The 16,506-nt window shown below is 39.4% G+C and overlaps 1 protein-coding gene across 10 annotated transcripts in view; it reads right to left on the reverse strand.

Moving 5' to 3' along the window:
• Positions 1–16,506, reverse strand: part of sash1a (SAM and SH3 domain containing 1a) — a 313,025-nt gene that overhangs the window by 5,609 nt on the left and 290,910 nt on the right. For 9 of the 10 annotated variants that reach the window (XM_059025155.1, XM_059025161.1, XM_059025157.1 and 6 more), the window contains 10 exons: positions 14,594–14,726; positions 13,444–14,333; positions 11,565–11,639; positions 11,300–11,431; positions 9,999–10,134; positions 8,022–8,191; positions 6,932–7,141; positions 5,275–5,425; positions 4,888–5,016; positions 903–1,924 (listed from right to left, as the gene is read on the reverse strand). In XM_059025155.1, the coding sequence (XP_058881138.1) occupies positions 903–1,924; positions 4,888–5,016; positions 5,275–5,425; positions 6,932–7,141; positions 8,022–8,191; positions 9,999–10,134; positions 11,300–11,431; positions 11,565–11,639; positions 13,444–14,333; positions 14,594–14,726 (3,048 nt within the window). The remainder of the gene's footprint in view (positions 1–902; positions 1,925–4,887; positions 5,017–5,274; positions 5,426–6,931; positions 7,142–8,021; positions 8,192–9,998; positions 10,135–11,299; positions 11,432–11,564; positions 11,640–13,443; positions 14,334–14,593; positions 14,727–16,506) is intronic. The other variant, XM_034018211.3, reaches the window with a different exon arrangement.

The following is a 16,506-nucleotide window of genomic DNA, read 5'->3' on the forward strand; positions in this document are numbered from 1 at the left end:
GGTTTTGTAAACTTCAAGAAACAGGAGTAAACATTTTGAAAATATGGACCATGGCCTGTGTAAATAGGCCTCAAGAGTTTAAAGACCTTTGTCACAGATTACTAGCCCTCAACTTCCCTCAAGAAATTATAGGAAGTTATCATTTTGGACTTGCCACACAACAATTGTAACTCCCTGCTGATTTGTTAAATCAGTGACAGATGCTCATCTATTGACAGTATTACAGTGTTTATCATTTTTTTGTCCAAATACCCTGTATGCTTACTGGTTTGTATGTAATTGTGTATCTCAATTTAGACTTTCCGGAGCTGATCTTCATCTCACACTTTGTGACTGGAGCCATCCTAACTAATCATGATTACACAATTAGCTTGCTGCACAAACCACACTGTTCTGTGTATAAAGGCTGGGATGTACACAAAAGAATAAAGACATCTTTGTGGTCCTGTTGGCTCATATACTTGCTTCAGTATTACATTACCAAAAAATAGGCATTGGGAAGGTCCTGAAGCTGTTATATAGCATTTATATAGCAAGCGCCTTGGGTTTCAGCACACCCATATTTAAGTTCAAGCCACCCAAAAACTTTTCTCATCATCAGGGACAAAGGGAGGTCCAATAACATTAACAGCTAAAAGTAAACTGGTAATAGTATGATTGTAATTGTATGCAATAAGGGGCTCATAAAATAATACTGCTCTATGTGATCTAATACATCATTTTTTTTATTTTTATTATAGGTCTAGACCTCAAAATGCATGGCTGTAAATGTGGCCAAAAGGACATCAAGCTGCTTTATTAAACCCATTAAAACAGACTCAAGCTTTCTGAACAGGATCCAGAGAATCACAATATAGGACAACTGACAGGGTGTGCATGTCATTCATTCTTAAAGCACTTACCTTGTCTGAATAAGGCTCCTCGGTGAGATCGATCCCCTCAGACTCTAACCTTTCCTCAAGCAGCATTTCTAGGTCAGCCACTCTTGTGTGGGGGATTTTCCTTCCCAAGGCTGGGCCCAGTCTGACACCATGCATCTGCAGACAAGCCGTCTCTGGGAGATCGGAGAGCCAAGGTGGCCTTGTAGCTGGGGGGGTGCCTGGCTCCTCTTCGGGAGAGGCACAGGGTGGTCCACAGTCAATTGGACTAGAAAGACTGGCATTTTTTAAGGGTAAAGAGAGTGCATCTGCGATAGGGAGGATCAAGGTTGGATGATAAAGGCCATTAGTTAAGCGGTCCCTGCATTTCTTGTCAGGAACTGGAGGAGGCTGCAATGGCTTTTTGGAATGTGTCTTTGTGCCGCACCTCACTTCATTCTTCTCTGGGGCTTGCTCTTGGGGGACTGGGCTTTTGGGTCCTTCTAGGTCAGTCTTCGGGAGCTGTGAATCACTCATGATTACGGAGTTCTGTAAAGCTACGTGCGACTGAGGGCCACAGTTTGTATCTAGTTCGATTGTATTCAAATGTAAGTTCAGTTCAGTTTCTCCCCCTTTGGTAGTGCTGGGAGATTGCATTCTGCTGCCCTGGTCGCACAAAGTGTCTGCACAAATACTGATGGGCCTAGCTACTTTGAACTCCAAACTCTGGATTTTCTTGCTCTCAGAGCTCTGCTCACTATGGAGGTCCCCTAGTGAGCGAGAACGTTTCCACAGGTCCTGAGTCAACTGCTGTCCACCCAGATTCTCACAGCTGTGGCTCGCAGGCACCAGCAGACTCTGGCGGTTCTTCTTCAAGCTGAGGATGTTGAAGGACTTGACGGAAGGCTTGGGGAAATGCCGCTTGCTGAACTTGCGCTCCTTCTTGGGATGCTGCAAGGCCTCGGTGGATTTTGTCAGTGGAAGGGTGGGGTAGTTGACCAACTGGTGACTGTTTGATTCAGGTTCTGCAGAGGATTTGGTGGACAACAGACTTTTTCTGATCTTACCTGAAACACACAAGTCATATTCCTTGAGTATGCCAGAAATATTTCAAAAGTTATGAAACAGACTTGGTTAATTTCTGCTTTAAACAATAACTGTAGCACCTTTGTGACTACGCAGCAGTAATAGTAAAATATTCTGTAGCAGTGTACACGCTTCCAAAGCAACAGGGATAATTGAATCAAGAGAAATTGCTTTTATAGGTTTTTCCATGCTTACATCTAGCTTATGTTCCCAACATTTTCCGTAGTCAATATGTACCCTGAACAAAAATATATATATATTTTGTGATAGTCTGGATTGGCAGTAGTGAAAAAGTTAAATGGCTCACAATAAATTTTCTTCCAGTCAGTTTAAGACTTGCAGACACTAAAACAATGTCAGAAAAGATTTATTTTGATATGAAAATGTTTAAACTGCATATACTGACACAGCCAAGATACAATGACTAAATACATGTTTCATTATCCAAACACCTTAAGGTTTCACCCATAAACCAAAGTTTATTTACAGAATCTCATTTAAGCTTCTCTAATCTAGTGATTACATAGATTCTTTCTACAGGCTGCCAACTATAGGTCCGTATAGGACAAAAGCTGATGAAAATACAGGGATGTTTGAAAGGCAGTAATCATGGAATGATTGTTTCTCCCACTAGAACAATTAAAATACTTTGCACACTTATCATGTAGAGGGAGTCAGTTTGTTGGCATACTATACAGACTTCAGCTAGCATCATTCCCACAAAACAGACATCTCTTTAACATGTTGGAAATGTTGAGTGTTAGGGAATTTTTCGTCAATCTGATCCTGTCAAGACAAGACCAGTTACATGTTGTGTGTCTGCCCACTGGCAAGTTGTCTCTCAATTCACCTCTCTCATGTATCCTGCCAATTTTCTATGTTCAGTGAGTGTTTGAAAGTGGTTTCTGTGAGGATTTGAATGGAGGTCCAATAACTGAAAGTACAACTCCTGCTAAAACAATTCCGACTTCACCACTGGCAACTGTAAGGACTCATTGTGCTGAGTGCAAAATTTCAGCCACACTGTTGCTCTTTTAAAAAAAAAAAAAAAAAAAAAAGAAAGAATCATGCATCAAACACACACTCAAGCTGCCATCCCCAAAGGATGATTGTATTGTTCCCATGATGAATCTGACAGGTTTGATATCTAACTTGGTTTCTTGTGTTGCTGACTTTAAAATTAAGTCAAGGTTAAATTTACCAAGATCTGTGGGGCTCAATTTCATGTGCAGATAGATTCTCTGATTACTGGTATCATAAAATATAGAAAGAAAAGAACACTTTTTCAATATTACAAAAAAGTACAGTGTTTCCACTCATCAATCTGAGGCAAGTATAGTTTGTAAAGAAATGTTTCATTTTAGTACTATTGAAAATTATTTCTGGAAATATTTATTCCATCATATTACAACTTCTAGCGTCTCCACTATTGTTACGTGGAATTAAAATTGAGATGATTCATACCAAGAGATGTACACTGATGCCAAGAGTGGCAGAGTATCAGGCATGCTCAGAGAGTTAAGCAAGGCCTTCACTGCTGGGATGAAATTCAATGTAAAAGAAAATCATGCGACAGGAACAGCTGATGGGAAGCAGAGTCAAGAGGATGACAAGAGGTTGCAGCAGAAAAAAAGCAAGCAGACAAAATTATATTTTAAGTCACAAATGGGTTTTATTCCAGAACTAAAATCAGTCTCTACCATGACAAATGAACATCATCGTTTACACAAACACTGTGTAAAAGTCTCAGCCAGACTTTAGATGTGGAGCTATTTACATGGAAGGATTTAAGATGCAATTTGAAACTCTCTTCAAGGACTCTCAAAACAACAGCTTGTCTGTGGCTTAAAGCAGTCACTTTCTTTTTCTTGAGTACAGCATAACTATACAATTTGAATTATTACACTGAACCTCAGATTAATTAAATATGACAATTTTAAATATGGCAGTTTTATTTATATATAGATAACTTGTATTTTGAATTAAACTATTGTTGAAAAGTATTTGCATATAACAATAGTTAACTATTTTAGGCACATGATAAGATGGTGTTAAACATTAAAATCCCCCCACCCAAAAACCAAAAAACCCAACAAAACTATTAACAGCACGATTCTGAAATTCAAATTTACAATTTGTTTCTGACATGTTTACATCTTAGCTGGACCTATAAACATTCACAGAATTATTGCTTGCGGGCACCAAGAAGAATAATTAATACAGTTTAAATGGAGTTTTTTTTCTTTCTATTGCTTCTGTAATTATCAATGGCACCAAACACTGTGCAATGTGCAGTTTAGTTTAATGCTACCTAAATGTAGCAACCTTTTCCCTACTGTACATTTATTTGTGTTCTAAGCTATTTAAAACGTGAGGAACATAGACATCTCTTGGCAATGCAGGAACCACATCTTATTATACAATATAAGACAGCTTTTGACAGCACTCATTTTGATACTTTAAAAAAAATAAAGGGGGGGGGGGGGGGGGGGCTTCTTTTGCTGAACCAGTTTTCTAAGAAAGTTTTAAAATGCTGATCTTCAATATCAGTGATAGCTTAGTCATTGTCCTGAGCTGCTATATGCTACTCTTGGCTGAACAGCAATGGGTTTCAGAGTGCAGTCCTTTCTCCTTTTCTCACAAGGTTAAACCAGAACAAATGGAAGACACCTCACTCATACAACACAGTGAGGCTGCTGTCTGGATTGTCTTTGTAATGCAGCAATGATGAGTGGATGTGTGTGTCCGCCACACCACTATGCAGAAAAGAAGAGGGTGAAGCACAGAGATGGCAAAGAAATGAGGACCAAGCAAAGAAGCAGGAGGAGGAGCAGGAGCATGGTCTCCGTTTTACGTTGAAGCATGGCAGAAGAGATAAGGTGGGCAGGGCCCTTCGGCACAAATAGAAGTGTTGTATGTCACTGTGTTTTGGGGCTTTCATTACCGTTCTCCAGGTTTTCGCTGCTCTCGTAGCAGCCAGAGTCCCGGGGAGACTCCCCAGTCAGGCCTTGCCCGTCTGACAGGAGTGTCTCCTGGGAGCCTGAGTGAGAGCTTTTCTCCATATCACTATTACCTAAAAAAAAAAAAATCATTGTGCATACATTAGCAACCAGTTTATATTAAACAAATATATGTTATATCATCATCTAATAGATTGAATTTATCATAACAGGCACAGTCAACATGACAAACTTGCATATTCAGTTTAATTAAAATAAATCATAAAAACTTGTATCATGATCAAAATAAAAAATAAATCTAAACTTTTTTTTTTTTAATGTTATGTGCAGACAAGCATAGAGGGTATGCCACCCTTCCCAGCATCCCTTACTGTCGTATTCCTGCAGCAGCTCCACAGCAGTCATCAGAACGGCTCTGTGTTCAGGGTCGCTGATGTTCAGCTCACCCAGATCCTCCTCTTCCAGCAGCTTGAAAGTGTCCAGATCCTCATAGCCATTGAACAGGAAAGTTGGCATGTGCTCCTGGGGGAAGGTGTGACAACAAGGTAAATCAGTGGATCAGCCAACACATTGTGCACAAGAGCATTCAAGCATTCATCTCTGCTGCTGCTGCAATCAGAAAATGACCAAATAGTCGAAATCCTCCTCATTTTATTGGCTTTTTTTTCATATTCACAAATTGATGTGTGCCTAGGTGGAGATAACCTGGACTTAAGGTGTTCATGGTAACCTGTAGGTTATTACCAACAGGCTCATTGGTTATTTTTGTTACCTTTCAATTTTTGTGATTGCCTGTATTTTTTTTTTTAATTTGTACATTTGAACTGCATTTTATGGATCCATAAACCCATTGTTTCAGCCTCTAAACAAACATTTGCTACACCAGCAATGACAAATAAAGTCCAGGAGGAAGGAGACTATTCAAGATGTGCCCGTTCATTCCTGTATCACAGGGGATTTTACAGTTCCCTGGGATTTATTTTGGAGTCACAGTATATTACAGCAGGGTTTTCAAACTGGTGCTTTTGTGTGTTTGTTTTTTTAAGAATCGAGACGCTGTCATTTTGGTTAAAATGTTCGTACCGACAATGTATTTTAGTACTATACACCTTTGGTACTATAAACACTGAGTCTTCAGCAGAATACCACAACCCCGCCCCCAACTGAACTCCTACACATCCTGTTGTCTCAAAAAAACAAACAGCAAAAAATGGTTTGTGTTTCTGTTTAGACATTATATGTCTAAGAATAGAGGCATGTCTTCTGCATAGCCATGCTCACAGGACAAGCTTGATTGATTCCTTCCTCCTTCTTACATACCTGCTGTGTTTGTTTATTTTTTTTAAATGTCTTTTCATAAAGCTGTTTATTTAGGTCTGTGAAGTCTGCTGTTTGTGGAGATCTACGTCTCTTAAGAAACCATACATTAAATACAGCAGTAATAGGCGTTCTCCTTAAATTTAAGTACAGTAAATGTGGCACCAATGAAAAATGTAAGAGCTCTGCAGGTCCAAACACTAACAATTACATTACCCTTGTGAATAATAACCTAGCCACAAGCATCATGAGTAATGTTCTCAACCAAGACCAGCTGATGATTGTTTTGGGTTCCCAAAAACAATGTTAACTGCAAACATATGTTTTCCCTGCTGCTACTTTTCCATGTTTAACTGTTTAACTGCTTCAATATTCCTTACATTACAGAGCTGACTTTTTATATTAGGATTGGATAAAACTACATTTTTTTTGGCAACAACTACTTTACTGTATCTTGAACTGTTTAAACAACTTAAAACAAAAACCCTGTTCGCATTCTTTCTATGTTTAATGTTACAGTATAAGTCTAAGAAGGCTAATGTGTGGTTTTATACCAATTATTGGACACAGAGACACATCTGCTTCCTGGATAATTTATGTAGTTAATTCAAAGAAAATAGCTATTTTGGGATACTAGAACTTAACACAGTTTCCTCTCACAGTATGTCTGAAAATAAGACGCTTTCGTCCTAAATGTTTTCACGGTGTTACCTTGAGGTTGATGCGCTCCAGGAGATCTTCCACTGACTTGGGTTTGGGGGGGCGGCCCTTCCTCCTCCTCCGCACAGGCCTCTTGGGCTTCTCCTCCTCCTCACTTAGCACGTCCACGTAGATGAACTTGAACGTCCCCACCTTGTTGTTCAGCAAACCCATCCAGGTGCCCATGGGAGGCTTGCTGATTATGTCAATGATATCTCCTTTCTGAGAATTAGAAAAGGACATTTTGGATTTAAAATGACAAACACACGCCCCTCAGGAAGCAAGCAAAGTGTTCTCTTAGCCGTAGTGTTCTCTAAGACAGAGTTGACCACTGGATACAATATGCCAGGGCCAATCACAATACGAATTAATAAATACAAATGCATTTATTGCTTATGTCATGACTCACATGCATCAACATATGAAATGAACAGAATAAGTAAGGGAAAAGCAATAGGCAAGTGTATGTTAATAAACTACAATAATAAACTAACTGACAAACCAAATGAACAAAGCACCCCTACATACGGTAAAAATGCAGCAGCGGTTCTAACAGTAATTATGAATGCGAGAGTTAATTTGAACACAATGGTTATTATTGACACGGCACCCCTACACACGTGGAAAAATGCAGCAGCAGCTCTAGATTACACTCGCGATGAAAAGTCAGTTTTGAAAAGATTGAATAAACCATTTGAATTTGAGTTTGATGATGATGACGAGTTATCCGGTTACAAAACAGCAATGAATTGCCATCGGTGCCAAAAAGGTGTTCTTTTAACTGAAGTTCCTGTTCCTTTAGGCACAGCATTTACAATGGGAAAATTCCATTTCACCTCAAGGTTGTTCCCTAAGCCGAAGTGTTCTCTTGGGGGGTGTTCCTACATGTGGAGACTACTGTATTTCTATTAAGCACATATTGTTTTTTAGGATACTTTCTCAAAGTAGTTTAGCTAATATTGTAACTTATTGCACACACGCATAATACATAACTTAATAAAACAGTTAGGAAAGAAACATTTATTATGTATTTATTAATTCATTAAACACACTCTAACTCCTGTATTTGAAAAAAAAACAGCGGGGTGAATGGGGTGTGTACCTTGAGTTTGAGGGAGTCGGAGTCGTAGGGGCTGGGAGTGAAGTCTGCGTGAACCCGGGCTCGGCCACAGAACGGACCCCTGTAGGGGGGCTCCTCGTCATCACCGTCTTCAGATTTCACACTCTCCCTGTTGCTGGCGGAAGAGTCTGTTGTGCTCACTGTCTGACCGCCTGCAAGAGAAAGATCAAAAAGCAGTTAATCCATGTCTCGTGTCCTTGTCATTAGACGGCACCTCACAAACTCTTTATTATTACTTTATAAGTCTGTCTAAGCCACATGAAATTAAAGCAGCTTTTAAAATTGTAATTAAAACTCATCGGTTCACTGCTCACATTTACAGTTAATTAGCTGTCGGACCGTGTTTTCTGATTACATATTGGGCAGGACCTGTATAAAAAACAAAACAAAAAAAAACAGATGTGCAAAATGAAAAAGCAGCAATTCCTTCAGGAATAACTTTAATGGATTTATATTTTTTCTGCCATCTATGTAAACTAATCCTGAAGGCAACACCCTCATTATCCATTGTTATCCAGAATCCTGGGCTTGTGGTGAGGACAGACTGTTGAATTTGAGCAGGATTCTATGAGCCTAGGACCCAGAAGCCAAATAAGCATTGCATTAATGCAACACTCAATACCAGATCTGAGGACTTATAACACTGTTTATTTTTTCAATCAATGCTTTGTTAAGTAAGTGAAGGGCAGGCTAAAAGCCAATGGTGAAAACAAAAATCAGATCTAAAGGAAGTGTTACACTCTTGTGGTTTGGGACACCAGAGTTAAATAATAAAATGTACATAAAGTTGTCCTTTTGGGTTTATGGGGTGTTCCTCTCCTAACTAGATGCAGTAAGTGTGGTAAGCAAAACAACAAAAATAGCTAAAGCTAAATTATGAGGGTCTGAAACGTCTGCACTCAAGAGCTTTTCTGTCCTGCCTCTTCAAAAGATGAAAATAAAAAAAGGGACTCTTCAAAACACAAAGCATAAGCATGGGTTTGGAGGAGAATACAGATAGCAAAGAGATCAAGCAAAAAACAGCTCACACCACTTTGATCTCATCTTGGAAATGCTTCTGTGTTCATCCTTACACCAACAAAAAGGGACCCCTGTTAAATCAGTCTCAACGTTGTAAAAGTACAAAGCCAAACTAATATCTAAAAGATGACATCTGTGGGCAGAATTAGTGAGACTGCCTCCTGGCCCCTGGATCCCAAATTAAAAAATTAAAAAAAGGACAATCTAAACACACACTGTCAACATCCCGGTCTGTACGCAATGAAGTCAACTCTTAATAAATAATACGTGCAGTGTAACTATGCCTCCGAAATGAAAATAATTTTATGTTGCAACAAAGCTGGAAATTACATAGATCATTTGAAAAAAGCAGTAACGCAGGCATATCTTTGTCATGAATATAGGTTGTCAAAAAGCCCTCTGTTTTTTGGCTTGTTCAGCAACCATGCGGCAAAGCAAAATTGATTAAAAAAAAAAAAACTTGAGGATCTGATGAACTTTTCATGTCAAAGTTTTCATGTCAGGTTGATTTGGAATAAAAGATCAGTTTGCGATTCTTGCATGTTGGATTAAGATTTGGTGCACTTTGAAATAATTTGTGTCAGATTGATTAATTTACTCCAACAGTCTATCCTTCATTTTGAATGTCCTTTCACTATAACGAACCCCTCGATATAACGAACAAAAGAATTGGACCCCAACAGGTTTGTTATAGCGAGGGTGTACTGTATATGAGACAGTGGTAAAGTTTGAATTAATTTAGCAAATTATAACTAATATTGTAATGATTATGTTGTAGTTAAGTGTGATTCATGTAAATAGGCCACAGCAAGCCTGTTCAAAGAAAGTTCCTTATTTCTATGGTTTTAGAAATGCTTTTAGCCACAAAGTTGATTTGGCCATGAGTTGACCACTGAGACAGCACAGGTCATATTAGACTGGACACAGCAGCACCCTTACTCATTGAACTCTGCCCACTGAGTGAGCTCCTCAGACTCTCCACAGACCCTCCGGCCTTCAGCTTGGGCTTCTCCAGCGAATCTGTGACTGGCTGCGGAGACTGAGGGGAACTGGGCATCCCATCAAGATTTGACTCCTTTGCATGAAAAATAAGAGAATGTATTGGTTATATATCCCATTGATACTGATAATGTGAAACAATACATAATATGCAGAGATTATGATATGCAACCACCAGCAGATGGCACTAATGTTCAACAAATATATAAGCACTTATTTATAGAACACCACATTTACAGAAAACAAGAATTTTGAACATTTATTAAAGAGGCCATATTAGAATAAACTTTTTTCATAAAAAAATGAAACATTGTTATGAATAAGTAAGACGAAGAGTGTGTTTGTCCCATATTTACATTTATGTGAAAAATATGGGGCAAACATACTCCTCTGTATCTCTGTCGCCAAGGATATGCATTCTCCATGGTTACAGTGACAAAAGGAATGTGTTTCCATTTAAAGCAGCTATAGCGTGGTTGGCAGTTTGGTAATTCTGAGTTTGTTGCTTAAGACTGCAGTAATCCATACTTAAGATCTAGTGGCTAAACAGGATGTCCTGCAAGTATAAGCTGGAAAAAGTGAAGAGGACGGTACAGCAAAAATGTGTGGAACATGTCTAAAATCAGTCCCTTTTAATGTGAGGTGGTTTTTTTAGGTAGAAATCATGGTTCACATCCACAGAAAATAAACAAACACATGTATATCGACCACACGCACACACACACACGCATGCACGCACACGCACGCACGCACACGGACACACACACACACACACACCTTGGTTGTTTTGATTGTGTTGGTTGCAGATGTTTATTAAGTACCACAGAAAAAAAAAAAACTGTTCTGAACTGGGTTTCACATACATATTCCAAACACAATCTTCTCTCTTTAGCCAATTTATTTAAACCAATACCATTGGTTTTGGAAATACCTGGTTTCTTTATTTTTCTCTTTTTTATTGATTGCATTGGAATCTGGCTTACTACAGCATTCGATTTTTTACTTTCATGAATTCCAGTGCCTGGTGCAACTAAATTCCACATGCTACAGTACACAACGAGCAGGGAGCTATAACATATGCAAAATAAAGAACCTTCAGTTATAATTACAGCTGCTTTCATAAGCCTCCAAAGATTAATCCTGATGAGCAATGATTGTGCACGTGATTGCTGCTGGATTGCTAGATGGCCAGGTAACACCAATCCCAGGCTCTGTGCGAGCTTATGAAGAGAAGGACTAACCTGTTCAGAGAGGGGGCTGCTGTACTTCTTGGACATTCGTTTCCTCATCGTCTCTTTCACAGACTTCACCTTCTTACCAAGGGATAACCGGGATGTGGTGGGAGACTTCACTACTTCTCTGTAAATCGCTTCCTGGATCGCACAGAATCAAAGAGCAAGGATACTTTTTGAATATTAAGCCCTTACGGTTTTATATACATAAAAAAAACAAAGCAAAACAAAACACCACCCTCAAGCCTGCCAGTATAATTATGACCATACTCACTGTTTGTTCACAGCCATTGTTTGCGATCTGAAGTGATCGATTTGTCAAGTCAAATCCTCCAAAGCTACAGGTTCTCTGGAAACAAGAGCAAAAGTTTTATTAAAACAAAACAAAAGCAATAGACGACCACACACAACAATTAACACCCTTGAAAATAAAGTGTGATATAGTACCATGTTTCATGCCATGTAGAATGGAAGTGACTGACCTTGTGTCAGTTCTATGTGATGTTGCATTTTGATTGGTTTCACGCCAATTTAGTTTTACAAGTAAACAAATACTGAAGATGAATAATGCACACAGCACACCGATGGTTATCTTTTTTTAAAGCCATTTCCTCTAATTGGTGTCCTTTGTGGTTACCAAGAAGATATATTTTGACAAACTACAAATCTCTATAAACATCACATTCTATGGCAGTTTATACAGCTTTTGAATACATTAAAGCCTCTACTTTGTAGCAGGACTTTGTACAGCGTTGATGGTTAAATTGTTGCTGTGTTCTCAAAACTTTCTCTAATCCACGTAGGAACACAGTAGATGAAAGCATTTTGCTGCAAGCATTCGACTCCTCCTTCTAAGACTTTCAAGGAAAAAAGAAGCGATCATTATAATAATGTCCAAATGTTTATTTCTCATTGATTATATTAGAAACATTTGTCTTGGTGGCACAAATGGACCGTACTTATGTTCCATAGAATTTAGTACTGCTAAAGCTTTGACAAAACTAGAGTCTGTGGATGAAATAACATTTGATATTCAATGGAATGGTCATGCATATAAAAGAGAAATAAATCTGCATCAGTAAATTCATGCCAATTTTTGTAGGTAAAATAAAAAATGGGGACAAATAATAAAAATGAATGACTTGGCAAAGAACAGTGACCACTTCCACTGAATACAACAAAGGACATTTCAGTTTCCTCAAGGTTGCAGAATAAAAAGCCTGCTCTCAACACCTTGATATAAATGGCAAACAGTGATTCTGCAAGTAGAAGAGTTTCTATTGTTTGGTCTCCACTAGTGGCTCTTGTGATTTCCCTCTTAGGAGTTTAACAGAGATAAAAGGTAGTGGGTAGGAATACAAAACACAAAGAAATAATAAAGATAAAAAAAGCATGTGCAAGTAAACAAGATTGCCTTACTCAGCATTAGCCCAGCCTGGTTCCATGTACAGGAATGAATCAGAAGCCTACAGAAGCACCTGAGGCAGCTGATCTAGCCTCAGTTGCTATCCAATGTGCAGATTTTCTGCTCCAATAACAGTCCTTATCATGATATAATTACGTCAAAAATGAGCTTTTTCTACAATATGGTTTTCATGCATAAGCTGCTATCTCAAAAACTCATGACTTCCTGCTTGAGATGCTATATGGTATTTCTAGTGTGGTCCTATTTCAACCAAGGTTTACAGCGGAGAATGCAATGAGGCCAGATAACTTGTTCCTCGGTCACAGAATGTATTGTAGGCTTGAGCTATAGCTTGCCTGAACAACCACACAACGAGCTGCTGAAATAATCAACTTCTCATGGAAATGTAAGTTCAAAGTGTCCTTGCTTACCTCTGGGACTGGATTCAGTTAGGCTAAGGGGCACATTAGATCTAGTTATCTCAGTCCTGCTCTGGTTAGACATTGGCTCACATCATGAAAACAACTATTACAACAATTAAATTGACACAGAACCTGCACCTGTGCTTTGCTATACAATATGTCAGGGCACTTAATATGATGCAAAAGTAAAACAAACAAAAAAATGTGGTATAAGTGTTGTGAGAATCCAGCACAGAACCTAAAGAAACAATAATTCTGCAATCTTGTAAGAAAATGAAAAGCCACGTGAATTAGAGGGGGTGGGTGGGACCCCCTCACAGACTCACAGACTTCTGCTGAATGCGCAAGAGCACCCTTTTCGTGCAATGGTCCACGGTTGCCGCCCACTTCATGTCAGCCTCCCCCTCTTCCTCTAGCAGGCAGCGCTGGAGATCATTCCGTTCGGCTTTGCTCAGTGTCCTGTCCACCACTGGCTGTACCAGCTGAGACCAGTTCAAGTGTCCATAGAGGCTCCTTTCCACCACGTAGGTGATGTTAAACTCACTAACAGCTGTCCGACCCCTCAGCTTGCGGTTAGGAAAGCAGTAGCCCACGCCTCCACTGCCACTTCCCTTAGCTTTCTCCTGGAACAGCTGGAGGTCGTTATGGGCTGGGGAGGGCGAAGATGCTGCCATCTTGGTAGTGGGCCTCTGGTAGAGGAAGTGCCTTGAATAGGAGTAGTTGGAATCCATTTTCTTGAGATGCACCTGCTTCTTGACAGTCTGGATTTCCTCTAGGGACACCAGCAAGCGGTGCCGGGGCCTGGTCATGCCATAAAAGCCGTAAATGCTCTCGCTACTTACCGCATGGTTTATTGGGCTCAAGGCCTTCCTCATCTCGCCGTCTGTCATGGAGCGCGACACCTTTTGAACCTGGTCCTCCTCGCCACAGCCCTCTACTCCAGAGGAGAAGGAAGAGCCGCTTCCAGATTTCTTGGACGGCTGGAAAAGGCCGTGACTGCTACTGGACTTGCCAAAGGTCTTGATCAGCTTATGGCCCGACCAGGTGTCCAGGCTGCTGGAGGAGGGCGAGGTAGTCAGGCTGTCCGAGTCCTCCTCAAAGGAGAGCTGCTGCAGGGGAGACAAGGAGTCCTCTTGGGGGAGATGGGACTTCTTCTGCACCCCCGTGTAGAGAGCAGAGTTGTCCTCACACATGGGGGAGCTCTCAAAACACAGATCTGCACAGGAAGCAACAACAACAAAAATCAAAACTGAGCCATGGTCTTCTGCTCTCCCACCCTGTATATTTACAGGGTATTTATTTCATATATAATAACATAAATGAGAGTTGAATAATTTAACTTACACTTAATATACATTCAAAACCATCCTTCACCAAATAAAAAAAAAACAAAAAAAACATGCTTTTACTGCAACAGCCCTTTTCAGTGTGAAACTAAGCGAGTTGTTCACTTTCTGGGAATACAGTTTCCCATACCTTCTGTGCTGGGCTTTTTCATTTCTTCCACTTTAATCAGTTTCTTTCTCACTCTGCGGGTGGAATTCACCAGCTTGTGCAACCGCTTAAACTTCACTGACTCTTCAGTTTCATCATCAGACTGCTCTCGGGACTGAAAGACGAGCAGAGGAAAAACATAAGTACGAAGGAACCAAGGGGGAATGAGAGAGTGAAATACAGAACACAAGTACCAAACATCAAGGAGAAAACGTGTACAATTGATGCAACATAAAGACATGTATGTAATACAACAATACAATAATTTAAAGTGAAAACGTAAGTTGATGTTTCTTATGCCAAAGAACAATCTATTCCAGAGCCTAATAAACTTAAGGCAGCTCTGATTAGCTCTGAGTAGTATGCATAGGGTCCATCAATGTATGACAGCAAATGCATTCCTGATAGAAAAGTTGCAGTAAATCCCTTGACATTTTTAAAACCAGTTACAAATCTTTTCCGGACTCAATTAATTTACTTGAAACATGATGCAATGACGTGTGTTTCAGTCCCAGTACGGAATAAAGCCAGACAACCTTTCATTTTGGTACTGCATTACAAGCAGAATGACCAAGAAGTTGAAACTGTGAATATTTGCAACACAGGAACCAATGGCCATGGCTAAGAATCATTGTCCCTTTACAGAAGCAATATCATGGGAAATAGGCTTTTCATTTCTTCTCTAGAATATGGTCGAACAGAAGTGAATAGGTTCAGCATTCCAGTGGCAGAATTGCTTTGATGTTTATCTTATCAACAGAATGTAAGCGAATCTAATACCAAGTTTGTGTCACAATATCCATGTTCTGTCATTTCTACCTCATAGTGTTTGTTCTCTGGTACAAAGCTAGTAATACCTTGTACTCCCTTGTATGGGATTTCTCTATAGAAGAATGGCAGGCAGAAATGCAGAACCCACAATTCCCTGTGCTTTGTAATTGTAATATACCATCACAGTGACATGAATAATCTTTCAGTTAATTGTATAAACCTTTTTTTAGAAACTATATAACTATTGATCCAATACAGAAAATCCATGACCAACTCACTCAAGCTTACCACTGCAGAATATACTTATTTATTTGTATTCATTTTTCTTTTTTTTATATAGTATAGTCCTCAAATTGGATAGCTATAAATATTTAAGTTATACATGTTAAACAAGTATTGTTATTTCTATTACAAAACAACAACAAATACATTCTATATATTTTTTTTTATTTATAGTCAGTTTTTTCATTATTACTTGTGAAAAGCATGAATTACAAACCAAACTGGCACAGACTATGATAGTACAGTACAAAACTAGAAAACTGAATGTATCATTAACACAAGGTCTAATCTACATGAAACCTTTGCTAATAGTTGTCTATCGAGCCATGCTGACAATTTTCCATCCAAGGATCCATATGGCTTAAATTTGAATAATTTTGGCAAGGACTGAAGTAATTCTGTGATTCAGTGTTTTTTTTACTCTGGTTTCCTTAGAAACATTACATCATATTGCAAACAGCTGGCTCCGCTGTTCAACAAATTGACCAAGCCAGTGCACAGTGCTAAACTGGAGTTAAAGAGATAGTGGGCCTTTTTGTTTTGCTGTAAGAAAGCAAAGAGCGAGCCCATAGGGAATGTTTTATTTTCTGGTGGATTGCATTAAATATTTCTGTTGCATATCAAGCCATCTTCATCCCCAGTTCATGGCAGCTGCAGATGGCAGCAGTACAGGCCCCCAGAAGACCTTGCCTTCACCAGTGTGTTTCAGACCAACCTCCAGAAATATCTTGTAAGTAGAGGATTTCTGCCTCTTTGCCAGTCCAATCCATGTCTCTAAGTTCTGCTAGCAAACCGGTGTTGGAATGCACCATCAGTTTCATAAAGTCCACACCATGAACTGT

The sequence above is a fragment of the Acipenser ruthenus genome, chromosome 6 (assembly GCF_902713425.1).
Source record: "Acipenser ruthenus chromosome 6, fAciRut3.2 maternal haplotype, whole genome shotgun sequence".
Lineage (NCBI taxonomy): Eukaryota > Metazoa > Chordata > Actinopteri > Acipenseriformes > Acipenseridae > Acipenser > Acipenser ruthenus.